Source organism: Myotis daubentonii, chromosome 1, assembly GCF_963259705.1.
Source record: "Myotis daubentonii chromosome 1, mMyoDau2.1, whole genome shotgun sequence".
NCBI classification, from domain to species: Eukaryota; Metazoa; Chordata; class Mammalia; order Chiroptera; family Vespertilionidae; genus Myotis; species Myotis daubentonii.
This window is the reverse complement of record NC_081840.1, coordinates 161,221,202-161,249,080: the sequence shown is the minus strand read 5'-3', so window position 1 is coordinate 161,249,080 and position 27,879 is coordinate 161,221,202. Positions and strand designations below refer to the sequence as shown.

The 27,879-nt window shown below is 40.9% G+C and overlaps 1 protein-coding gene across 16 annotated transcripts in view; it reads right to left on the bottom strand.

The window, feature by feature from the left end:
• Positions 1-27,879, bottom strand: part of CELF2 (CUGBP Elav-like family member 2) — a 557,821-nt gene that overhangs the window by 290,311 nt on the left and 239,631 nt on the right. For 2 of the 16 annotated variants that reach the window (XM_059664017.1, XM_059664035.1), the window contains exon 1: positions 23,805-24,131. The exons of 12 other annotated variants lie outside the window; for them this stretch is intronic. In XM_059664017.1, coding sequence (XP_059520000.1) covers positions 23,805-23,878 — 74 coding nt within the window. In that variant the 5' untranslated portion in view covers positions 23,879-24,131. Of the gene's footprint in view, positions 1-23,804; positions 24,136-27,879 lie in introns of those variants that run through there. 2 more of the 16 variants (XM_059663998.1, XM_059664007.1) reach the window with 2 other exon arrangements.

The window sequence follows — 27,879 nt, the reverse complement described above, 5'->3', positions numbered from 1 at the left end:
CTCAGAGCTTACTTCCCAGTAAATAAAACAGAAAATAAACAAATAAGCAAATAAACTTAACGTGTATGTTATCAAATAGTGAGAGCTGTCGTGTAGGGTGAGAAGCTAGAAAGGGATGGGCTGCTCTCTTTATAATGGAGGTCAGGGGCATTCTTCTGATGAGGTGACATTTCAGGTAGACGCAGGAAATGAGGGTGCATGCCAATGCAGGACATTCCAGGGATGAGGTGCAGAACATTCCAGGGATGAGGGGTCAGGATAGAGAGGACAGCAAGCGAGAAGTGCCAATAGGAGAACAGGTTGGCATTTCACACAGCAAAAAAGCCATGGCGGGGAGAGTGAAGTAAGCAGAAGACGACAGGAACTGGGTGCAATGGGGCAGTCAGGGCTAAGACAGTGCAGGGACATTGGATTTATTTCTGGACTTGAAAGGAAGCCACTGGGTGTGGGCAGGGAATTGGCATGCTCTGAAGTCCAGGTAAGAGGATTGTGATGTGGTCAGGGTAGTGAGAAAGAAATGGTGTGGATAGGAGTGATATTCATGAACACAGAACCTACCACGGGCCTTGCTGATGGACTGGATGTGGAGAATGAGGGAAAGAGAGTTAAAAATCATCGAAAGTTTTTGCGTGGAGCACCTGGGTACCATTGAGTGAGATGGAGACAGGGGGAGATCTAGAGTTGGAATTGGGACAACTCAAGTCTGAGATGCATTAAACACATTCAAGTTGGGGACAAGAGGAAGTGGTTGCTTATTCAAGTCTGGTGTTGCTTATTCAAGAGAAAAGGCTGAGGTCAAGAGACACACCACTGGCTCTACTCTTATACTGGGGAAACACAAAGATAATTCCAGAACAATTTTTATTGTCTCATCCGGTTTTTCCTGGAACAGTGTAGCAGAAAGAATGGTGAGTATGATCAGAAGATGAATTCCATCCCTGGCCCTGCCTGTGACCTTGGTTTACCTTTGCTATCTTACCCTTCTCAACTACAAAATAAACTAACTAAGAATGACACTGAGACAGACATTAATAAGGGCTGTCAAAGATGTGGAGAAATTAGAACCTTAACCATACTACTGGTAGCAAAGTAAAATGGTGCATTCACTTTGGAAACAGTTTGGCAATTTCTCAAAAAGTTAAACATAGAATTACCATATGACCCAGTATATACCCAAGAACTAAAAATATATGTTCACACAAACTCTTGTGCATGGATGTTCATAGCAGCAATATTCATAACAACCAAAACAACCTAAATGTCCATCAACTTATGAACAAATGAACAAGCTGTACTGAACAGACAAATCCATAGGCACAGAAATGGATGAGCGGTTTCCCAGGGGCTAGTGGAATGGGAGTGGGCCCTGGGAGGTGACAACTAAGGAGGGGTATATGGGGTTTCTTTGGGGGTTGATGAAAGTGTTCTGAAAACAGTCATGATTCTTGCACAGTGAATATACTTAAAACCGATGAATTGTTCACTTAGAAGGGTGACTATGATGGTATGCAAATTATATCTTTGTAAAATGAAAAACAACAACCAACCAAACAAGAATGAGACTAGAGGGGTGAGGGAAGGACAGCCAGTCATAGTTCCTCAGATAAAAGGAAAGAAAATGAGGCTAAATCTGTTGTTAGGAGAAACATCAATGTGGTTCTTCCAATTCAAGAGGGACTGTGAAATCATTTGTTTGCTGGGATGGCCATGATGCCTGCCAATCGTGTTCTCATTTCCACCTTGACTATGCCCTTTGCTTCCAGAGAACTCGAACCTTTGAGTGCACAGTTTAAAACATTCAACTTAAAGCAATGGTAGCAGCTTTATAAAGCTCTGAATTAAATACAATGCATACTATGGAATAAAGACAGAAATATTAAAGGAAACCACAGGAATATAAAATTTCCTTTGCTAAGCCAAATAATATTAAATGTAAACTGTAATTGAAAAATAAATTTTAAAAAATCATAGTGCTAAGCCCCCAGCTTTCCTTTTCTCTTCATTAATAAAGTTCAGGCGCTGGCCAGTGTTGCTCAGTGTTTAGATCTTTGGCGTGCACACGGAAGGGTCACAGGTTTGATTCTCAGTCAAGGGCATGTACCTGAGTTGTAGGTTCAATCCCTGGCCCCAGTTGGGGCGCGTGTGGAAGGTAACTAATCGATGTGCCTCTCTCACATTAATGTTTTTCTCTCTCTCTCTCTCTCTCTCCCACCCCTCTCCTCCCTTCCACTCTCTCTTAGTCAATGGAAAAAAATATTTTCTAGTGAGGATTAACAAAAAATAAATTTAAAAAATCCTGATCATGCAAAAATAGTTTGTCACAATCTAGTTTATCCTGACTCTACCCATCACTAACCATGTACTAATAACTGTCCCCAAAGAGTCGATCATAATATAACTAATTTTAATAAACTCTAGATACAGAATAATGGGACTAAGCATAAAAAACTAAAGCTAGGAAAAATAAAAATCTAAATAATCCTGACAGAATTATTTTTATATCTATAGTAATGGACTGTGAACATACAAATACATCAGCTTACTCACTGCCAACTCTCCAGGATGCACTCCATTCCAAAGGGATTGCTATTATATTCTGATGAAAGGGCTACAGAGAACCTGCTGGGCAAACGTCGTGGGAAAAGGCCCAGAGAAATCTCTTTACACGGGGTACTTTTCCTAAGAAAAATCATCTTAAAAACCAAATGAGAAAAGTTTGTGGAATCTGATTGACCAGAAATTAAAAATGTGCTGAGAGACCTAAGAAATACAAGTCCTACTTTCAATATGAAGTCTTACGATGGTCATACCATCTATATTTGCAATTTTAGTTATTTTCTGAGCATCATGAAATGAGAGAGTTTGGGGAGTTTCTCTGGTATGGCTTCCCGAGTGCTCCTGCTCCAAGTTGGAAAGGGAAATCCCAAAGAATGTGTGTTGAGAGTAAGCCACTACTTATAGCTGGTCAGTCTTGATGTTATACTACCACCGTCCCAACTCCATTCTGCTTAGGAGTGTAGATTGTGGTCCCTCCGTCCCTCTCTTGGGGTGTGCTCTGTGTCTTGGTAGTATCATTCATTATTCCTTATGGACAGAATGTGTTCCCCTCAAAATCATATGTTGAAGCCCTAACTCCCCTGAAGTGATGGTTTTAGAAGTGGAGCCTCAGGGAGGTGATTATGGTTGGATGAGGTCATGAGAGTGGGGGCTCCCATGATGGGATTGGTGCCCTTGTAAGAACAGGAGGAGAGACCAGAGTGTTCTCTCTGCCATGTGAGGATAGCGCAAAAAGTTATTTGTGTGCAATCCAGGAAGCAAACCCCACCAAGAACCAAATGTGCAGGCACTTTCATCTTGAACTTCCCAGCCTCCAGAATTGTGTGACATAAATGTTTGTTATATAAGCTGCTCACACTATGGTATTTTGTTTTAGCAGCCCAAATAGATTGAGACACTATTAGTGACAGAAGGCACCAAGGTGAAATGTTCAAAAGAAGTGAACGCACAAAATAGGTGAATACAAATTTATCTTTTTTATAAATGGGGATACAACTGTGAGGATGCAGGATCTTCCCAGCACCAAGATTAGTAACTGGCACATAGGCAGGCATTTAATAAATGTTTGCTGAACCAAGAAATAACAACTAAAATTATTATATTGGAAAAAGGAAGAGACCAACTAGACCAGAACGATAAATAATTGCAGCAAAATAAGTTACTACACAGGAAATACAGGACACAAGAGTTTTTGCCCAGTAGCTAAGAGTTCTGTTGCTCCATAATTAAAATTCCATACAAATTATACCTTTAGAGTTTCTATAAATTATTGTTTTACTATATGATGCAAATTATCTGTGAAAATGTTACAGAAAATTAAGACCTTATCAAGCACTAAACCTAAGTTGGTGTGTTTATGTAACCAAGAACCTATTTTATTTCTCCTCCAACACTCTGTGTCTAAGTCTTATTAATGCTTCTTTTGAATGATCTCCATCCTGTTGGCAACAAATCGCAAGGATAACGTAGTGAGGACGCATCAGGTACATGAATGCCACCCCTTTGTTCTGTCTTGCACTGGAATAGAAATTATTTCCCTTTCTCCTGTCCCAGTTCCCTTAGAAGAATCATGCGTTCCCCTTGTCAATAACATGAAAAGTATAAAATGTTTAAAAATTGACCATTTCCCTACAAGATTCTGAACTCCCAGGAAATGAGAAGTCTTCTATTAAAAATCAATTTGCAATGCAGACTGTCAACACATTTTGTTCTTCTCCATCCCTAGGATGTTTTTGTAATCCTTCCTGTAGAGGTGACATAGTAACATTAGCTTGATGAAAGCATAACAGAGATGATAACACTACAGTCCTCTTCACCTCAGCCCCCAACATATACTACATTCTAAATTTTAAAATCTCTCTCCCTGCACATTTGAAAGGCATAGGCCCATGGTCTCCTCCATGGGTACAATGTGATAAATTCACAATTATTCCTTATTTTGTTATAAAACTAGCAAAAAAATAAAAAACAAACCCTGATATGTAAGTTCCTACTTCAATGACCAAAATTATGAAGCACAGTTATCATCTATTTTCCACTGAGTGGCTTTAAATAAAGCTTTAAAAATAAACGTGTGACTCAAAAGGTTTCCTTCAACAATGTGTATTCAGAATCTTATAAAGCTTACATAAGGGATACAACATGTATGTGGACAAATACAGAAGGAGCAGAGCAGTGTCTCTTGAGATAAATGACTAAGCACTGATGTCCGGTGTCAGGCACTTCCCATCCTCAGAGTCTGACTTTGAGGATTTCAGTTAAGTACTGATGTCAGGTTCCACGAAACATTTTTTGTCATTATGTCTTACATTCCAGCATATGGTAGGTGCTCCATGGGAATTTGCTCAGTTCATTTTAATACTAGCAATGTTAGTTCTTGACTTTCTCCATCCTGCACCTACGCTGGGACACGTTCAATGCTAGGTGCTGAGGCCATAAGGCTCACTGAATCTTGGTTTCTGCTTTCAGGGCCCTACAGTGCAATGGGAGAGACTGAACAGAACTAAGAATGCTCCCATTACCTGCGTGGCAAATGCCATTAAGAGCAGCATGGTTCATGTGTGCGTGCACACACACATACAGGACACCGTGGGAGCACAGCACACTCAGCTTAGGGTGGTGGGTGCGAGATGGAAAGAGAAGACAAGGCCGTTGGCTTCCTACAGAAGGTCCTACCTACCTCCATTTCAAATAATTTGTAAAGTTTCCCATTTTTAATTCCAAAATCATGTTTAATAAGTGAGTTTCACTGCTGTTAGAAATATTTTAATAAAAATAAACTCAACCTGTATAATTTGAAATAATTATTATTTCAAGCCCACACACAGAGCTCTAAATATTAAAATAGTTTTTGTGAGATACTTATAAAAAGGTTATAGCACACTTTAAAAGGATAATCCTTGAGATGTCTTCTTCCACCTCTTCGTAATTTTTGCATGATATGTAAATTCATATGTGTAATATGTACGAAACTGTGCTGCACATGATATTATATGTTTCACTCCAGAATGAATTTTTATAGCTGTGGACTGCATAATGTTTGGTTCATCACAGAAATCCTGTCAGAATTCTTACTGTCCCAGCACCATAACTACTACTCTTTTAATGCATTCTGGTAGAAGAGTAATCACTTTCTAATAGGATTATCTTCCCACCTTGTCTGAGTCCACAACCATCCATCAATAACTTAATAAGCACTACAGTTTGAAAGACCACTCAATTTCACACACCACATACCTCCACCGGCACAACCCAGCCATATGTAACCCAGTGCACACCACCTTACACAGGTTCTCTCTAGAAGACATGCACTTTTCTCTTAGGGAGAGGCCAGAGGCTATGCAAGAGGACTCAACAAAGAGGAGCCTGGATCTGTGTGGGGAAAGGGCTGAACTGTCGGTCCCTCCTGAACCCTGGCCCCTGCTCATCCTTGCTAGTGTGGGTTGCTCTTCTCAGAGGCAACCCCGTCCAGGGACAGAGGGACACACAGCATCCCCCATGCAGGCTTTGGCTCCTCTGCCCAATAGAACTATCCGAGATGGTAGGCTTATAACTTCATGGATAGTGACCTGAATTTCTAGGCACTGTAGAACATTTTACAAAACCCAACAACAACCACAAACTCAAATTACTTTGATTTTGCTTTAAACCTAAACTTCCCAGTAATAACAAGGGTTCTAAAGCTTTTCACTGTGCCACTACCCATTAATTCAATCTACACCCTGATTCTTGCTCTTTTCACCTTTATGTTGTTTTTTTAAATTAAATGTTTTAGCACTATGTAACAGGAGTACCATCACAACACAAAAGCCAAGTATCAGCAGATACATTTCAAAGCAAAGATTAAAAGGTCAGGAAGAAAATTAAATAGTCCAAAGCTGGGCTGGAAAGTAATTTCATTTGTGAAATACTGAGTCAAATAAATGAAGAGACAAGTCTTACTGTTCTTTCTATAAATTATAAAACCCTTCCTGGGATTCATAATGCTCTTAATAAAGCGCTGAAATGGGACTGTGGCCAGCCCAAGAGCACTCAGGGAGTAGCCATCCCTGATGGACAGGCTCCATCCACCACCTCCTATGACTGACTCTGAGCCCAGACTATTGAGGCAGAAGTACATCCAGGTAGAAACCCATCCAGACAGAAATAACATTCAAATGTTGAGACATAGCGTCCCCTGCCCCTACTCCAATCAGCTATGGTAGGGTAGTTGAGGATATCAGCTTTCTAGAAAGGGAAGGTTGAGAAGGACAAGCTGGGAGCCAAAGAGTGAGTAACAGAAGGTGCCCACAGTCAGGAGGCAGGAAGAACTGGGTGTGGGGAGATGAGAGATAAGAAGAAACAGAAATGGAAAAAGAACCACATAACACAGAGGCCAAGTGAGGAATTTTAAGGAGATAGTCAAAATTGCCAAACATCTAGCACACATGCAATGAACACTTAATGACATAAAAAGCACCAGGCCATACTGATGCTTCTCTCTGTCACCAGTGAAGAACAAGGCTAATTTTAAATCCCCAGAGAGGTTGTGGGGTAAAACTAGCACAGCAACAGACCCAGGGATACCATCTTCCCATGAGAAACTGGTCTAAGGAGGCTAAAAGAGATCAAGACACCACCAGATGGCAACACAGAGCCAAATATGATTCCCAATCCTTCTCCAGGATCTCTCAACAACATTGGTCCAGAGGAATGGCCAATATAGCATTAAAATGTCCACTTTTATGGTTAAAAAAGATAAGATTAGAGAAATAAAAATTGGCCCCCAAATAAAGGTAAATATTGTGAAGAAGCCTCTTGTCATTGTAAAGAAGGGACCCTCAATTAGTAACTTGTACCTTTGCTGTGTAAATGGCAAGGGAAAGTAATTAGCAATTAATAGACCTGCCCTCAATTTAAAGCCTTGAAGGGAAGTAATTAAATTTAGTAGAAGCTGTAGCCTCTAAACAAAGACACATCACACCAATACAAAAGGAAACACAGATCTGAATAATAAATGCAAATGAGAAACAAGGTTTGAGTGTAGACTGAAGAGAAATGATCCTAAAGTTATTTTCCTTTAGAAATCTTCTGTTCAAGAGACTAGTTTATGAACCTATTTTAATCTAGGCCAAGGTTTGATATGAATCCTGGCTGATGTTTCTTGAGTACAAGCTTGCTGTATGCATACAGATCAGACAGCTTCCTGTGGTTTGAATTAGCTGTACAAGTACCTTTCATAACAGTGCAGATAAACTTGATATATACAATGTCAACATTACTACCAGGGAAAGAGATCACAAACATTGCTCTGCTTGTTGGTCATGAAATACAATTGCCATGCAGAATTTGTGTAGCTCCAGAGAGTAAATTACTGCAGGCAACTCGGTTATCAGCAGCCTCTAGCCTGCCTCTCTAAGCTTCTAACGGAAACATTTAGGAGCAGAAGCGTTACATCTGGCTACAGCTGCACATTACATGGTCCGCTGAGACTCCCATGCTGATGGCTGCCCTGAATAACAAACAGCTGGGTATAAATGTAAAATCAGGAAATCGATTTTAGATGCACACGTTTCACCAATCCTTTGAAATTCCAGCACTGGGTGGGAAAGACCAATGAGCACTGAAGAGAGTGAAAATAGCCAGAGGGTAAAATTCAAGAATCAAGCTGGGCACTCTGGTGTCATAACAAGGGGCTCTTCCATTACTGTTCCATGAAGGACAGTGGGAGAACAAACAAGAGGCCGAATCATCAGGTCATTTTCTGGCTCTGGTCACACTGCAGTTAAAAGTTAACAGAAGCAACTGAGCTTCCTCCTATGTGAGGTTTCCAGAATGGAGTCGTTATTTCATGAATGGAATGGGATGAATGGACAGGCTGCCCTGAAAGTCTCATCCCAGAGTCCTCCGACGCTGAGCCCAGGTGCTAGGGAAGAGTGTTCAGACAAAGCTGTCCACAGAAATTTCCAGCACAAGAGATTTAGGTCAGAAAGAAATGTAAGTTAATTAGACAGCACATCCCAAAATGCCCGGCAGGGTGCCAACACAGTAGAAACACCAACCAGACCTCTGTTACATTTTGAGTAATTTTTCTATTTACAAGGATTTTGGTAAGGGAATGGGTCAGAGAAGGAGAGGCTAGAAATTACTTTTCCTGGAAATTTAAATTTAAAAAGCATGGATAACCCACCATGTCTGTAGAAAGGCTGGGTTAGTCCTATGCATAGTCATTTAAAAGCTGGCAAATACATTTATACGGGGGGGGGGGGGTGGTTACAGTTGTGAGTACTCAAAACACAGAGTTCATTCCTACATCATTATTTATTAATTATTGTATTAATTATTGTGTTATTTTTCATACAAACAACTGTAAACCTACTTTTGCCCCACTCTGTGTTTAAGAAAGCTAGTGATACGGGTCTGGCATGAGAAGGGACCACATCATTCATTCATCACTCACTTTTTAAGAGTGAAAGGGGGCACCATTAAGGACGATGCCAGGACAACTGGTATGAGAAAGTGTTACAGGAAACTAGGGCACAGACTCACTGTATCTTGAGTGCCAAGAGCATGAAAAAGCTTGAGGTCCTATCTGCAATGCCAATCAAGTAGCTGCTACCCATCGGCTTCCTTTCATCCGTACCTATTTGTTCTCGGGATTCTAGATCTAGAATAAATTACAGAACTCATCAAAAGGGAGTGCAGGAAGCAAAAGATGTCTGCCTGAGCAATGAAGTCTGTGGATCACACCAGGGCCTGTCTGACCTACTGAAGGAGTAGGCACTACTTCTCTTGGAGCTTTCTAGGTGGGAAAGAACTGTAACATTACCAGCTTCGATCAATGCTGACTTTTCTCCCATCTCTCAAACTACCTGGATTCTATAATCCAAATGGTCAAGACTGTAAAAGTGTTCATGTACATGCACATCCACCAGGAGACTACTTCCTCTACTGTGTTCTGAAAGAACACATGAAATGTTATTTTAAGGAATCTAGGAAGAATCTAGAAATGTCAAAAACTGGATGAGGCAATATTGTAATGTTCATCTCATCCAAGGTACAGGATGAAGAATGAAGGTCTTCAGAAAGATGGAACAGTTACATTCTTGTTTCAAGAACAAGAAAATCCTTTATTAATCTTACATAGCCCAAAACAACACAACGGGGCAGATCCTTCATGTTAAACCTGTGTTTCTCCAAAAAAGAAACAATCAATAGTGATCAACTAAAGCTCAGAGCAACAGATGTCGGACTTAAAGTAATAACTATTTTGTGAATACTTTATAAAATGGTGTAACCCCTAGCACAGGCAACAACCTGTACATCGTGATACTTTCAATATCTGTGTTGAGAATGGAGCTTACTTAATATAAGCTGCAACTCTTGATCACTGGCAGGCACGACGGAGCCAAAAAAAGGAACCTGACTCTCAGCACAGAAAATGTCTAGGTGGTTTCCACATGACGACAGAAGAACGAATCGATTCCGCCAAATAAGCGGTCAGTGTGACTCATAAATCCTCAACTCCTCAGCTGTCCAACTTAATTTTAACTATTGAATCTGTGTTTCAAACTGTACAACCACCATGTGCTTACACCACAGTGGAATCAATTTGCTACTGGAGAGGCAAACAAGAAACCCCGGGAATTAGATAACCTTAAACGCTAATTTACTTTGGTTCTCGGCTAATTACATTTCTTAAAGTGAGTTCCTGATTGGTTAAGAATCCAAGCTATCAAAAGCCCAGGCACTTAGAAACATAAACACATAACCTGTCAAAAACAGTGCCCTGAACATAAGAGAGAGTAGTGGTAATTCACAGAGGGAATTCATGAAAGACACAAATTGAGTTGCCCTCACTTATTTATAACTCACAATTGGGCAATTATATTATGGAGACTGGCTGTGTGTGCCGAGGCCTTGTTTCAAAAGCTCCAACAGTCCATTTACATTTTAAAAAAAAAATCCCACAACCCTTGTTGATGTGTTGTATTACATTGAACCCATTTTACTTGGATCCCAAAGTTATCCAGTCACCTATGAATGGTACAAATACTGAATATGGTTGCTAACTTTCATAGTACTGTATAAAGTGGCCTGCCAGAACCCCAACTATATTTATGTCAGAAAAAGAACTAAGAAGTAACTAGGCATACACCAAAATGGATTTCAACTGTTCACAATTTCATTAGGACGCGCCCTTCTGTGTTTGCTAACATCTTTGTCCTACGTGTCAGAGCAGGACTCAGCAGAATCTGAGGTGGTTTGTGGGTTTTCTTAGCAACCTTAGTCAAGTAAGGTTCTGCTTCTGTTTTAGTTTAAACCTTCACTATAATATTTTTTAAGTTTTTCAGAGGTATAACATTGTGAACCTTCACGTGTGACAAATTTAATGCCTTAGAAACAGAATAATACTCACAAGGTCATCATCATTTTTCCCCATCTGCTTTCTACCCAAAGCCAAGGAGCATTTTCTATCACATGGGTTCCTTGGATTTTAAAATGCTAATCAATGATGAGCAAAACACTAAGGTATAACATTTCAGGCTCTCTCTCTCTCTCTTTTAAAATTCCAAGTGGTTTAAGCTCTCACTGAAATTAGAACTAAGATCTTATCTACTGTCTAACAGTGATGGCGAACCTATGACACGCGTGTCAGAGGTGACACACAAACTCATTTTTTTGGTTGATTTTTGTTAGATGGCATTTAAATATATAAAATAAATATCAAAAATATAAGTCTTTGTTTTACTATGGTTGCAAATATCAAAAAATTTCTATATGTGACACAGCACCAGAGATAAGTTAGGGTTTTTCAAAATGCTGACACGCCAAGCTCTAAAGGTTCGCCATCACTGGTCTAGAAGAAGAAAATTTTTCAGGATATTTTTCTTGTCCTGCAGCCAGAATTCAAGACCAAGGGAAGAATCCACATTACAGTAGGTTCCTGCAGGAGCAATGGTTTTGTTTTCATGGGAGGAGGGCATCATAAAGACAACTTGCTGTCACAGGGTGCAACAGCACCTGCCCTAGGGCAGCAACAGTGTCTGGATCCCAACCAACTCTCTCAGCTTGGCCCATCATGCTTGGGTCTCAATCAAATGTCGTTTCCTGTTTTACATCCTGAAAACAGAGGGTTTGTGAGAGGAGCTGCCGCTGTGATCAAGTTGACAACGGAGCAACTGAAGTGCCGGAAGAGTAATAGCGTCTTCTCCAATTATATGATCCTCATTGAGAACCCAGGACTTCAACAAAGTGTTCAAACACCAGAGAATGGAACTGGCATCACATAGTTGAGAGACATGGTATTGGGCCTTATCAGCTGATTTCTGAAAGCCTTATAATGAGGGTGGAGCAGATATACATTCCATTCTTTAGCTGTATTTTTGTTCAACAAAGCCTACAATTTTCAGTCACTTGAAAATGTAATTATAGATAATGTTTGCATCAGTAGCAAGAATACAATAAGCACACAGGGCATGAAAACTCCACTCGAATCACATCCTCTTAGGTTATGATGCTTGTCTCCCGCCAAGGCATTTCGACAAGCTAATATTGGGAATGGTTTGTGGATGAGGCCAACCCATACATATGAATTCTACTCTAACTTTTCTAGTACCCCTTCCTTTACATTGGGTGTCTACACACGAAACAAATATCTATGATTTGCTGAAAACCCAGAATCCTATGGAGAGTTCAAACATGTACTGATACTTGAAATGGACTGGGTACCAGAACTGAGTGGGTCACAACTGTCCATCACTTAAATCCATTTGTCATCCTGCTCAGAGACTCTACTTATTTTGACCCACTTATGAAGAAGGAGGTAGAAGTGCATGCAACTCTAGAAAGGATTCTGCATAAAGTCACCAATTGAGGGGGACAGAGAAGACCTAATTCCACCTGAAAACCTTTTTCTAATTCACAAGAAGGCTGTGGGCTGGAGGGCCCCTGAGAAAGGCCAAGTGTTCACCGTGGGAAGTAAATGGAAGGAAATCCAGACTTTCTAAATGAAATCCTTAAAAAAAACCTTTTCATTAAATATACAGGTATCTTAAATGAAAAATGGGAATTCACCTTAACATTCCATGTTAATTGCTTCCTTATCTCAGCAGTTAAGTGAGAGTCTGCCTCAGGCATTAGGAGATCTTGACATCACATTGCTATGGTGCCCCATTCTACTGACATCTCTTACAACACTCTTGCCTCCTAGACTCAGAAAGTGGTCTGGCTATGAACTAAAAAACCAAGAACAAGCAATTTATGTGAAAGAGCACAGAATAAGCAGATTATCAGGACACAGCTAAGAAACTATATTTCACACTCAAATCCACCCATTCAGCTGCCAATTCACCAACATCTCTACAAATTCAACCTGTTTATGGTTTTAAAAGGATCTGAGAATCTCCTCCCAAAAGACTTACAAGCAACCTCCTGGGCCAAACTGTGATCTCGGGCTTTGCAAATGGACAGAGACAGATAGACAGACACAGGCTCGAACATTCAGTGCTACCACCTTTTAGAACTCGATTTCCACACCAGCAAAATAGGAGTGATACAACTTACCTTGCAACATGTGTCTGGAAATGACTGATAATTTATATAAATCCCTTAGCCTAATGGCTGTCCCACATTATGCTCTAAATCAAGGACAAGTGATATTATAAAATATTTCAGAACATGAACCATTGGGAAGGCAGTGTCCTTTAAAGTGTGAGTCATCAGAAATAGGAGAAACATACACACCAAAAAATATTTGATTGTCACTGAATTACAGTTTTGTTGATGCGAGAAAACATTTGTTGGCTTCTGGGTCTATATCGTTTTATTGAATAGACAACTAGAAATCAATGTGGATCAAAAGTATTATGTTCTGAATAGGCTGAAAAACAAGACATAGTTAGAGGCAAGGAAAAAGGCTTTCACGTAGCTTGTGAGGCTACCAGTCCCATTTTAGTCACCTTTTGTAATAGCTGAACACAAAATCTTGGCTCACTGAAAGACTGCCAATAAACTTAGACTTCGTAGACACTGAAATGTGCTGATTACAAAGTACCAATTAATTTGTACAGAAACATTTCTAGTATCTGGGTGGCAGACTCCCATCTCTTCTTGCCAACTTTGCTAGACTTGGCTAGTTTTCCTTCCCCATCTCAGAAACAGCAGTAATCTCTGATATTGCTTATGTCCCCACTGCCTTCAGTGCCTGCCCTGGCTCCCCCTAATGCAAAGTGTTCTGTTATGTGAGGCAAGGGATCCTTAAGTTTGGAGGTCACATTCATGGCCTAGGGAGTTTCTCGGAGCCAACATCACTTCTTAGCCAGAGTAGATACTGAGTGTTCCCCTGGCCGGCCAGGTAGGGAGGTATTTCCTCAACAAAGACCTCAGATCATGCTTTAAGCTTCCCAACTGAATCTCATCACGTCTGATCTAACAAATCAAAGCACTTCAATGTGCAAAGCAAATCTTCCCACTAACCATGGTGGCTCTGATCTCTTAGATTTCAAGGACCCTAATGGCTGTGTCAGCAGAAACTAGCGCCTGCTTGTTAAAGCACAAGAACAGAATAACTTCGATGCATCCTGCAGCTAGGCACCACCTGGATACATACCCTACACCCCCTGCGCCACCTCTTAAGGCAAAAATCACTGATTCTTTCTCCAAATGGTTTCCTTCCTCGGAGACTCCACTCCTCCTCCTCCTTTGTTCTCCAGGCTTCGTGACCTGAGCTCCCAGTGAAGCCATTAGGAGGCAGGTCTATGAAATTCCCCCTCCATATTCATACCATCAAAATTGTTCTCTTAATGGCCTAGGTGTTTCTGAGGGGCTAGGAGTCCTGTTATGTGAGAACCAGCCTTCATATTGTGTGGCTAATTCTCATCCCATAAGAAAATCAAAATCGGTTTCAGCTGGTTAGGGATGGGCTCTTGCAGAACCTGCATCGGGGGATAATGGACAGGGAGATATTGCTTTTTGTTTCACCCCATTCCAAAAGGGAAGGTCTGACCACAAGTTCACAGCTGTTGGCCCACAAACTGCATTTTATTTCTCCATCACCATGCAGAAAGAGGAGAGAAAAGAAAATCCATCTTCTTAATGGTGTCCTGGGGATGGAGCATTTTCTGAGACTTTATATGGGAGCAATACTGCATTATTGGCTGAGACTGGGTTTTCGGCTGCGACTTTATAAAGCAAGAATGTTCCAAGGGGGGAAACATTAGCTGGCCAGTTGTAATGAAGTTCCATTGTATTTGATTCTCCCAGGCAATGCAGATGAACTTGTGGTCACTTTTAAGTACCATGAAGCCATAAAATATTTAGGTTGTCATTCCTTTCCCGGTATGAGCTTCGCAGTAATACTGTGGGACAGGCAAGAAGCGTATCTTGTTATCCTTATTTTCTAGATGAGAAATCCTGACAAGTCAACTGAGATCTGAAGGGGCATGGAACGAGTCAGAAGACAGCCAAGAGAACGACGCACGAGGCTGCTGCTTCGTGAAGGATGCTCAGCCCTGAAGATCTACCTTCTGACCCCCAGCTGGAGAGGCCCAGAGCAGTCTTCCTGGTGATTCCATTCCGCGGCACAGGAGCAGATCCCGGGGCAGGGAGAGTGTCCCCCGCAAGCAGAAACAATCCAAGAGGACGTGATTTCTAGCTAAAAGTTAAAATTCACCCAACAGCCCATGGACTTAAAATGATTTCTGTATGGAGAAAAATAAATGTTTCCTAGGTTCTTCCTGAGAGAAAGTAAATTCAATGGCAAGTGTTCCATGAAGAAGAAAAAAAATGTTTTCCCTCAACCTCCTCTGCACACAGGGTTTCTAAGGCACTTCTAGCAGGCAGAAGTGAAAGCATGCTCCGAGGCCCTCTTCACACAAAAAAAGGAAGGGACACTGACCATCAGTAGATGCCGGAAGTGACTTTTTTGACATCCAAGAGTAAGAGAAAAGGAGGAAAAGAAGGATCACGAAAATCATGGCTTTTTGTGAAAAGAAAGGATCCTGACAGGGAGCATGATGATGTAAAATAAAGATGACTTCATATGAAGAAATCGCCTTGAGATAGAGCTGCCATGGTGTTAGCCAACATTTGGGCTTTTCAAAGGACTTGTGTGTTGCCTTTAAATCCTGACACCGGGAAAGATGGCTGGGTGGACAACGAGAGTCGCAAGGAAAGATGTTACCAGCATGACGGAAGGGAATAATTGCAGTTGGAGGCCTCCTGGTGACAATTTTGAGAAAGCAAACACAGCTGCAGCAGAGCCAAATATAGCTGGCCACGACAGTGACATCCATAAAGTTAATCATTCTGAAATATGCTACCCTTATGCTCCACCAGAAAACTCAACTCCCCTTCCATAATGTAGGAAGAAGTCAAAATACAGTTTTATGCGCAGAAACATGCAGCTGCTCCAGTGGAATTTTACTCCCAGTGGGGACGGAGCTGTTCAGAGACCGCCCCCCTCTCAGGGCTCCAATGCTCAGAACTGTGTGGGGGACAGATGTGGCCCCCTTCTCTTGAAATTTAGAAAACGACTCAGAAACGGATAATAAACTGGGCTTAGAGAAGTCCATTTCATCTTAGAGAAGAGTGAAAAGATACAAAATCAGGAAAATATAAAAAAGGCAGAAAGAAAACATCAAAAATAGCTATACTCTTCATGACCTACAGGAATCTAAGCTGGGACACAAAGACTCAGGAGGGAAGAAGAAAAAGCAACCTAACAAAATACACATACAACCTTTATACCAAAAGCTTTCCTCCTCCTTTATGCTTTTTCATAGCAGCTTTCCCCTTTGTTATTCCTCTAAGAGTTTCCAAGGGGAAATGATATGTCAGATTTCAACCTGTATTTGTTCACTTGGGTGACACCCATTGTCTTACTCTGGAGATGCAGAGAGAAAAGAGCTGGGTGTGAGAGCGATCGTGCGTGTTTAAGTTGGTTTACACCCATCTGCCCCCTCGTAGGTCCATCAATCTCCTTTAACTTCAGCCTTTTGAGAGGCTCAGTTTATGTGCTGGTTGCCCATTAGACACAATCACAATGTCAAGGATTCCTTTCAATAGTGACAGGAAGCTATGAGTTAATATAAATGGGTCACATAAAATGGGGCAGCAGCCAGAAATGTGGTCTGGCCAGGGCCAGCTGTGTCTACCCAAGAATCAATTTAAGGTCTTACTGTCCAGATTTTCCTGGGAAAAGTCTTTCTTTCTTCCTATTCTAAACCTAAAATATCTCAACAGTAGCAACATCTTCATTGTAACTGAGAACTAGAAATGGCCCCGGGTCCAGGGAGTTTGCAGCAAGGATAGACTGGGTCACTAAACTGGGTCAAGCTTGTCACCCAGTCAGGTGTGACAGGATTACCAGAGTGAACTTCTTTTCACACCTTTAATAGAAGCCACTCTGAGCTTCTGGGGCAAAGAGTCAAAATCTAGCCCTGAGACCAATTTGCTGCTGTATCATTAATTTGAAGCATATCTTTGGTCAAGATGTTAAACCTTCCTGAATCTTTAATCTTTCAGTTACAAAGGTAATAATACGTAAATACATATTATGATGTGCAACAGTTTCATAACTTTTATAGCCAAAGACCATTAAATGTAAGTTATTTCAAGAAGGTAAAGCATTATGCCCAATAAGTAGTTTTCCATATATACGTGTCTGTGCATGTGTGTGTGTATACGTGTGTACACATATTTTATGTCTGTTGACCACAGCCAGGTCAATAAAAACATATTTTGCTCTTTTAGCCTACAGGACTGAGTCTGTATCAGATAAATGTGGTACAACTTTCCTGCTTCAGGGGAAGACTAAGAAATAAAGACATAATTCATGGGAAAGAATATAAAATACCACCTTAAAATTTAATGAGCCTAAGTCAAGCTATGAACTTTAGAGAAAGCCTGGAAAATAAGCCTTTCAGCATAACATCATAGAATTTTTTATCCTACGATGGAAGCTGAAGAACTATTCACTCCTATGGTACTAAAACATAAAAAGTTTCACGCTGTCCAAAGTTATGTCACAATGTTAAATAAATCAACTGAAATTAACTGTATTCCCTCTGAGGAGTGAGTCAACACCATCACATGTGAAAGTAGGAAATCGCCAGTCTTATTTGAGCCTATAAATGTCAGACAAAGCAGCTGGTGGGTGGGTTGTGGGAACTTATTTCTGTGGTCATAACAGAGAGAACCATACGGTTTCATTAAAGAGAAAAAGCTCCTTGATTTCTCTCATTCCTAAGGCTTAAAATCAAAACATTCTGCATTCCCCTCTTTAAAGCACAATTAGTCAAAGAAATCCTATGTATAGGTCATCTATCTATACGACCCTTCAAAAAAGGGAGCACAACTCATTTAAACTGAGGTCTCATCAGAATAGATTTCTTTATTTAAAATCTGACCTTATGTAAAAAGCCAAATGAGTCTGGTGGAAAAGTCCAGAATAATAAACTGAAATGGTATTTTAGTCCACATGCAGCCTAAACTTAATTTACATACATCTTCAGGAGGGGGAAAAATGAGTCTAATAATTTGCTGGCAAGTTAGCTTTGAGGCATTCATTCCAAGGAGTAATTAAAATTTAACAACAATAAAAAAACACACCCGAATTTGTACTCATCTGTCATTTTGAGAGCCATATGATTACATATTTATTAGCATTCCATTTTACATCATCAGCCGATTTGAAAACATCGCTCTCAGTCTCAGAGCATAATATACAACCTGCACTTCCGAAAACAGACCGTTCATAAAGCTCTGGGTGTCGCAGAACAACAGTGGAAATCTCAGACAGGCTCACTGGCATTTCAGCTGCATAACTGGAATTGCATTTCCATAAAGCTAGTGGGAGTAACCACTTTCTGTTGTGACTTAGGACAAATGGGAAGAGGAAAGAGGCTCAAAGTCTCCCCTTTCTTTTAAAAGTCCTTTAAGAGGAGTCTCAGGCTGGCAGTAAATGAAAAAGGAAATCCCAGGAGGGAAGTGAGGTTTCCATCCCTTCCCATCCACATTCAGAGCAGAATATTGGATGGCACAATTACACAGTGATGACGCTGAAGGGGAATAATTATTTGACAATTACCTGAGAGCGGCACATTTACTGAGCTAATTGGTTTTTGTTTCCCTCAAAGGTTTTTCCAGGAGTGCACAACTCCATTTCTCTTAGATTGAGCAAGAGCTTTTTCTTAGGGAAAAATAAAAATACATTTTCTGCTCTGCTACACAAGTAGCACAGGGCTGATGTTGGCTTTGTTAGATTACCATCCCTCCCCGGTAGTGGCACAGACACGAGGGCATGAGCACGTGCAGGTGCTGATGAACTGCCAATCGGTACCGGTACCACCTCCCCAGCACTCCCTTCTGCAGTTTCCTAGAACACATCCTATATGGACAAATGGCTGACTCCTTTGTCTTGTCCTAATCTTCGAACAAAAAGCAAAATGGGACCCTCCCCTGAAAAGAACAGAACCCGCTGGCATTAACACTCTAAACTGGAAATACAGGTGAAGTTTGGGTGAAGTTCAGCACAGGAAGTACAACACATGAATGGCTTCGTAACTCCTCTCCTTGCAACTCCTTGAAAATATCAAGTTCCCACTGAAATGCCAACACGGTAAGGGATGTTCACAGTGTTGTTTAGCAGTGTGAGGTTTGTCTTTCATTCACTACGGTGACATCAGACCCCTGTTGATATTTGGTCTCCTGAGTCTACCCATAAGCCTCCTCAAGGAACTCCACCCAAATTTTGGCACAAATACCTACATCATATGTGTGCTGGTTGTCTGACAGTTTATCAGATTACTGTGTCTGCCCAAACATTACCTGTCTTTTTATAAGAAGTGAATGAGTCTTTAACTTGTAAGAAACAAGCCACAAGTAAGGGTTAAAGAGAAAGAAAAGTTTGGGGGTTTGTGTTAAAAAGAAAAGGCGGGGGATGGAGAGTACGAATGCAGTCTTTTATCAGAGGCCAAATATACTGTTATTATTGCTGTTGTTGGGTAGGAAAAACACTGAGGTGAAAAACATTCTAAGTGGTCCCATGAAATCTTAATTACTAGGTTCATATCTGAAAATCCTATGTCCTTTTTAACTTGTTTTTGCAAGGTTCTTGTCCCCGCCAGTTCCCTGCATCTCCATAACAGATGCCAAAGTAACCTCAATCCAGCAAATTACAATTAAACAGCAAGACTTAACAAGTAAAGTAATACCTCTTACCCAGATCAAAGATAACATTAGTGTTCTAAATGCCGACGTGGGGTGAGTTTTGGGTCTCAGGAGGCAGGTGATATGAAAATATGCAGTGTTACCTGAGAAGTCCCACTTGAAAAATAATATTTTTAAAATATCTTTAAAGAACTATATGCATAGATCTTTGGAGTTCTTTTCTTTGGAGTCTCCTCGTTTTAATTTTCTCTCATGACCATTATGGATCAGGTGATAAATCTCAGTAATCTCTGTACTTTAATATTTATAATGGCATTTTCCAAAAACACTTTAAATGCCATCTAAAAAAAAAAAAAAGGACACACTGCTTCTGACTTTCATTTTGCTGGTACTGTATAAACAAAAATATATTTTTAATTAAAACAGATTCTCTTTAGTTAACTGAAATATGGAATACAGTGCAAATTTGAATCAAATCAGAGAATAATAAACTCAATTTAAATAAAATTAGATAGTGAAGTCTGAAAACTTGGTATGCATTTCCTATAATGCTCAATCATTCCCACGTGGCACCATTTTGTTTTTCTGACAAAAATAAAGGCCTATTTAGTTCACTGATCTCTCTTCTCTCGAATTAACATGTGAGCATGCATTTATGTAACACACACCCACAAGCCATCCACAGCTTTTCCACTTCCTGCCTATGTGGCACAGGCAAGCATGTCACCTCTTTAAGGATCACCTGTGTAATGAGTGTAATAACCACTCTGCAGATCTACTGTGAAGGTTAGAGACTGTAGATAAAGTGTCTTGAGACATAGCAGGCATTCAATTAATGACTCACGTTTTTGGCCTATCAGGGAGGAAAAGAGGAAAGCAGTAATTATGTTGCCTTCTTGGACTGGTCGAGTTGTCCCTCTAATAATTTCTTAATCTATAGAACAAGGGCCGATGAGATGGTCTCTAACGCCCCTTTCAACTTTAACAATGACAACCCTAGAACCAAGTTTCAGTTCAATTAGACACAAATAGATATTCTTAGTTATCCTTATACTTGGAAGGATTTAATGAACAGCAGGGGAATTCACCAAATTGATGAATATACACTCAGGATAACTTTTGTCATTTTCAATAAGGTTACTTACCGATTGTGGGGGGAAAAATAAGATTTCATTTTAATTTATTGGTAGCTTCTTCTCAGCATGTTATTTTAACATCACAATCTGAATTAGTACTTTTGCAGTTGCATTTATAGATTTTCCCATCTGTAATTTCTCACTTCCGAGATATTATTTCTTATATTTTTGTTCAAAATTTTAAAAAACTTTTAGAAACCCTAAATGCATATATGATCATTAAAAAGGTGAGACAAGGGAGGAAACCCCCAAGACCAATCCAAAACCAGCTACCCCAGTTTAGAACAGATTTAAAAAAAAAAAAACAGTTCCTATTTTATTTTCATCTTTATTGCACATGATACAACAAAACTTTACTAGTTAAGATAATTTAAAGGGTCCATTTCCACTTACAGTTTATTAATGAATATTAAAACCCCAAGACTTAGAAGCATATGTCCTAATAATTCTATACCACCATAGAGCCTTCAGTGACCTGGGCTTTTTAAACACTGGATGGCTTTTGGGGCCACGAAGCGTAATAATTCATCTCCAAAGCTATTTGTTCATCTGCCTCCAGGACTCAAACATATTACATCTTACAAACTTATCTAATGTATTCATTCTCCTGGGAAAATGCCATCAAAAATACATCCTACTGCTCTAAAAGAAATCAGCACAAGTAAAGCCCCTATGCTTTATTTAACTTCCTTATAGGAACAGGCCAATATCTAGTCAACTGAAATTCAATGCAAGGGGCAATATACCATACATGATAACCAGTCTGGACAACATTAAAGCCACACAGCTATCATATCAACTGTATGAATGTGGCCAAAGTATTTTCGATTGATCAATGCCCTCCCCCACACCCTTCAATATCCCCAACGTTAGTTTCTAATGTGAGTAAATTGCAAACTCTTTCGAAAACATGGTACAGTATTCTCAGGGCTAAGGAGACAAATAAGAAGATCATCATTTACATATCCTCTACTTTTCCTCTATTTGTAAAAGGTCAATTAAGCAATAGTTGGCAAACCCTGAAAACAATTTAAGTTTGATGCCAAAGGACATCATTTGGAAACAACTAACATCTGGAAGAGAAGTGGGGTAGAAGTGACCTTAGGATTTGTATGGATATTGTGGCTAAAATACAAAGGCTCTATTCAGAGCAAATATTTTGAACAAGCCACCTTTATCCACCTAATGAAAAGGACAAATTAAACTTTCATAATTTAACTGACAAGAGACAGCACCTTTCAGAGGCCACTAACACTTTAAATTCATAGAGCATTCATTAGCTAGATATATTATGGCCACTTACATAGCAGGTGACCAGAAATTCAAAATCATGATAAGCCAATCCTTCAGTTCAGCCCCACATTCCTCTGGAGAGGAAAAAACACACACAAAACTTTCAAAAGCTAATGTGCAAACATCTATTATATATCTATATAGCACGCACACACACACACACACACATTTAAGGAGGACAAGACGGAGCCCTTTTAAAACAAGTATCATGGGAATGTGACTAACCAAGATTAATTTCTCTGAGAAAACTGCCAAAAAGAAATTCAATATTTTAATTTATATTATCTGATTACCTTAGTTGAGATAATGAACCTGATCGTGTGTACAAGCAAGTTAATGTTCTTAATATCGAGTGAAAAGACAATTCTCATTTAACAGATAACTATCATCCCCTGCCCCCATTAAAAAAAAAAAAAAATTCCTAGGGGCTCAAATAATTGGCCGCTGCGGAGTTTCTCAACAATCTCTCAACTCATAACATTTAACATACAAGAAAAAGAATCTAGCACCGTAGGGGAAAGTTAGTTGCCAGGGAAATGGATCATAAAGCTCGGAATGGCATGAAAATTGCTACAAGTACAGTAATGTGCCAGAAAGAATATGGATGTTAAGTCTTAACAGTGTGCAGAATAGGGAACATTCTATGTGGACTCTTACCAAGGATAGCAGTCCCTTTTCCCTAGATTAATTGTAGCCTGGATTCACTACCAAAAATCTTGCCCGATAATTGGCAATCTCACATATTCCAGTTCTAAATGGACACAGACCTTTTAGACCCACTTCTGGCAATCCCTGGTCTCTCTCTTCAGGTTTTCCTTCCACCACTCGCCTGACACACAGAGAGGTCCTGCTGAGGGGATCAAAGTTTCTCTTACCAGCTCAGGCACCAGCAAGACTAACCAACCAGATAAAAATGAGGCATACTTCCCTTTCCTCAGGAACCCCAGCTCCCTACTTCTCCCAATAAACTACCCTCGTTTGACGACATGTAAAACAACCAGAAGCACATTAATTATTAAATTATAGGCTGCATCCCAGACAAAACCACCACGATTACGTAAAAATTACCACTAATTTCTGCCAGAGAGCACACCTGGCTATTGTAATGCTTTATAATTAACCGCCCCCTCCCCCCTTTTTTTTTTTCTTTCTTCCCTCTTCTTCCTCCCACTCTCCCACCGCAGGAAAGGAATCTTGGCAAATGGAAAGTCAGAAGAGCGGATAATATGGTAAGAAGGGATCTTTAAAGGGGTCACCGGAGCTCCCACAGCCCCGCAATTCCAAAGCCACGAGCGTGCACGCGCGCTCTCCTCCCCGGGACGCCGCGCCCCGCTGGCCATCCCCGAGCCCAGACCCTCGGACACCGCGCCCCGCCGGCCGTTCCTCGCTGCCCTGGCTCGCCGGTTCCGCGAACCCGATCCCGGACCCCCGTCTCCGCGCCGCTCGGCCGGTCAGGACGCTCTCCCTCCTCCCCAAGCCCAGCGCCGGCTCCGAAGCCCCGAGGCGGCGGCTGATCCGGAGTCTCCACTCGCGTTCCCCGGGCAGCGGAGCCGCCGCGCTTGCCTCTCCCTCCTCGGGGCTTCAGAAGGCGACTTGGCCAAGGCCGCCCGCTCGGGGTCGCGGGGAGAACGCCCGCGCGACCCCCCGTCCCCGTGGGACCCCACTCACATTCGGTCCGGAACTAGCAGGCGCCCCTCGACCATCATGTCCGGGAGGAAATCCAGCTTGAAGGCAGAAGTCATGTTGGCGGCGCACGAGGCGCTCGGAGGGCGGGCGGGGGGCGGCGGCGGTGCGCGCGTCCGAGCGGCCGCGGCCGGCGAGACGGGCAGGGACAGGTGCGCGCGGCCTCCCCGCGGCAGCCGCCCGAGCCGGCACTTGTCACATTCTCCCCCTCCCGCGCTCCGCCAATCCCCTCCGAAAGCCTGAGCCGAGGCCGCGGGCTGCGGAGCGCCAGGTGCGGGGAGCGGAGGCGGAGCTCCGCGCCCGCGCGCCGCCGCTTAACCCCTGAGGGCCCGCCCGGGGGAGGGACCTGCCCCAGGCAGGCGGCTGGGGCTGCTGAGCTCACCGGCTTTAAAAATAGCCCGACTTTTCCTAGGGTCTCAGAGCATCTTCTAGAGATACTCAACGCTCGGAGTCTGCCCTGTTCCTCTTAATTCCCCGTTTCCAGGCGCTGGCAAGAGGCCCAAGAAGCGATGCTAGGTTTCGTGCCACTGTGTGGCCAAAGCCTAGTTCACGGGCCAGTCAAAACCATATCCCAAAGTCACCGGAGACAGAATCATCCCCAAGGTTTGCATGCTCTCGGTGTGATACCCTTGTCTGTGTGTGAACGAACCAAAATAACTGAAATAGGATTCGTGGTTTAGCCAAAGTAACTATCTCATAAATGGCCCAAGTGACATTCCGGGACTTATCAAAGAGCTTTAAGGAGAAAGACGAATCAGTCTCTGTACAGTTATGATTCCTTTTGTATCATCTTGGAAGCACGAAGAATTATAAAGGAATGGAAATAAGAAACAGTAATAAATCATGTTTTCTTTTAAAAAGATAAATCATGAATTTGCCAGTTCCCAGTATTTAATACAAGGATTAAAAAAGCAACACTGACTTCATGGAACAGTGTTAGGTCTACATGGCCACGAAGCTTAAATACCCATTTCAGATTTGTGACTGATTTACTGATAGGAATTGAGAAAAATGACAAGACACTTACAAATAAATAGAAGCAGGTGAGTTTGATTTTCCCAGGTGATTTGCTCAAATTCTTGAAAGATAAATGATGTATAATGGTGGCATTCTAATTTAGCATTCTCATTATTGTTTTATTGTTTGGTTATTTGGATGAAACTGAACTTTTCACAATGTCACAAGTATGTAAAACTACTTCATGGACTAATTCACATTCTAAAACAACCTCATAAATCGCAGAGCTCACCTTAATAGTTTGCCTCTTGGTAATCACGGTAGCCAGGGGGTTAAACAATTTAGTCACGTGTAAATGTACTGCTTGTGGCTAAATGTATCAGACATCACAATATGGAGGAAAAAATATTTTTTTTCTCACCAATTTCTTGTGTGGTAATGAGAATTGACCATCTTTAGAGGTTATGAAGGAAAATAGATATGTATATACCAATTAAATTTACATAGCAATTTAAATCCAGGCTTGATGCATTGAGCAATATAGAGTAACAGGCCTGGAGTATTCAATTAAGGGCAAACATACATAATTCACTCCGTTTCCTTCTTCAGCTGAACAGTATATCTGGCTTTTGACCAAGATAATTCCAATTCCAAGAGCATTGAATGTAAGGCTAGGACTAACCTTCATTTGAAAGCATTGCCTTTCTGAGGAACCAGGTCTAGATTCTTAAGGAATTGAAAAGCAGGTGCAATAAAATGAATTTGTACATTCAAAATGCCCAAACTTTTCCTAATAATAATACTAGGTTACATTTATCCCTCCCTCAGCTACTGCAGGCTACCTTTAAAATTTTAAGAATTCTGTTGGTCTTTCAATGATTTTAATAATTAGCTGGATAAATGAGACAAACCTTGACAGTTCTTGGATTTCTACCCATTATTTACATAAATCCCAAATGTATATAATGAGCTGACTATGTAACAAATTTATTTTAAAATGAATGAACAGAAGCAGAGCACAACTGCATTAATCAAAAGAAAAAATATTTTCAAATCAGCTCTGGAATAAAGCTCCATCTATGTCTACATTCCATAAGGTAGAAAAGGCTTCATTAACATGTACACTTCTGAAATATTTATTTTCCCCTTAATTGCATGTGAATTAGTTGGGAGAAGCTGTAGGGAAGCCCTCTTACTGACTTAAGCCTTCTCAGCAGTTTGTTAAATTCTTGCCTCCAATCCCTGGAGGCGATGGTGGATTCAAAGAAGCTTTTAATCATACTATAAGGAGGGTGAAGTAGTATGTAAGTAGGTCATAGAGAAAGAATTACAAGTGCATAGGTTAGTGCCTTATTCAACAGCTAGTGTACCAGAGTTTTCAAAGCACACTTGCTTTACCATTTAGAGTGAGAAGCAAAACTGGGGTCAAATATAAAAGATCACTCTTATGTGGGATACAGTGACGGCATGAGCCAAGGAAAGCTTATGGGATACGGTTGAGTTTAAATAGTTTGGCAGCCAAATACACAAGTAATGTAGCGAATGCACTTGATGTAGGTGCCAGGGAGAAACAAAACACACACACACACACACACACACACACACACACACACACATCCCATAGGGTTTTGTTTCCATGATATCAGCATATGTACATAAATTTCAAAGGTTTGAGCAGAAAACCAAAAACAAAACGAAAACCCAACCAAATACCACCTGATGAAAAGCTTAAATTTTTCATTTCAATGCTTTGACAGAAGGCAAATATGTATATATCTGAATACAACTCAGTGGGGCCCCTTTTTAAATTTTCGTGCAGTAATGAGCCACCAGGTAGCATGTTTTGGCAGTTAGAGTTATTTGGCAGACAGCTCCACTGGGGGCTGTTGAACATTCGGGTTCAATGAAGCTATTTTATAGCCAAGGATCTGACTAACAGCAGTGAGAGAGGATGGGGCCATTAGCAGGCTCCTCTTGTGGATGCCACCTGGTTGGTGACACCATGAAGGACAGAGCTGTCGGGAGCCAGGACGTTCCTCATAGTTTTAGCTTCGTTGCAGAAAAACCTCAAGCTCTTCCCTAGGCCCATCCCCCTACCTTCCCTAATTGTCTCCTTTTTTTTTTTCTTCTTTTTTTAATCAACTTGCTATTCATTTCCCAAACAAAAGGCAATTCAAGAATTGGAAGCTCTTCAAGGGAAAGTTTCTGAATGACCTCATTTTTATATGAGGCCTTCCAAGGCAGTGGGGTGCACTGTGCTGTTTCAGCAAACCCCTTTCCCCCTCATGCCTCATCTCAAACTGAGTTTTGTCCAATGTCATTGTTTGAGCACTGAATTATCACTGGCATTTTTTAAAAAAGAACAAAACCCTCAATAGAAACAGAATGCTAATAAATGCATTTGTACATAGAGCACACACTGCTTGAAATCAAACAATCCTATTCCTGTCACCCCCTTCAATCAATGAACCAGAATGCAGTCCCTCAACTACAGACCTTTCAGCATCTTTGTACATGTATATATGACAACTTAGAGACTGGGGTTTCATCTGTAGAATTTTCTTCTCCTGCAGACAACCCTGTCTATTTTATGACAAATCTCCATTAAAAAATATCCCTACACATAACTTTATGCATCGTAATCTCTTTAAAAGCAACCTATCAGCTACGTGACTATAGATGAACCAGCACTACTTTGTCTACTCAAAAAGCCACCTTCATAAAAGGGTTTTTCCCCTCCTCACTTCTGGCTCATCATTACAAACAAGAATCCAAAACATCTTTCCCCTGTCCCATTTCCAAATTCAAATTTTATTAACATAGCTATTTGGTTTATGTTAAAAAAAAAAAAAAAAAAAAAAAAAAGCCCAGTGTGCTCAAAGCCATTTGGAGCAGGAAATAGAGGCCCTATGAGGGGATTTCCCATCATTTCCAGCCAATAAAATTGAAATCTGCATGGATTTTAAGTACCTGAGAGAGTATCTGACTTTGTGGCCATGGGATTGTTCTGGGTTTACCCAGTTTTATTAGCAACTTGGAAACAAACAAACAGATCCTTAAGTGAGACATTATAAATATATATTTTCTTAGCTTCATAAAAGTA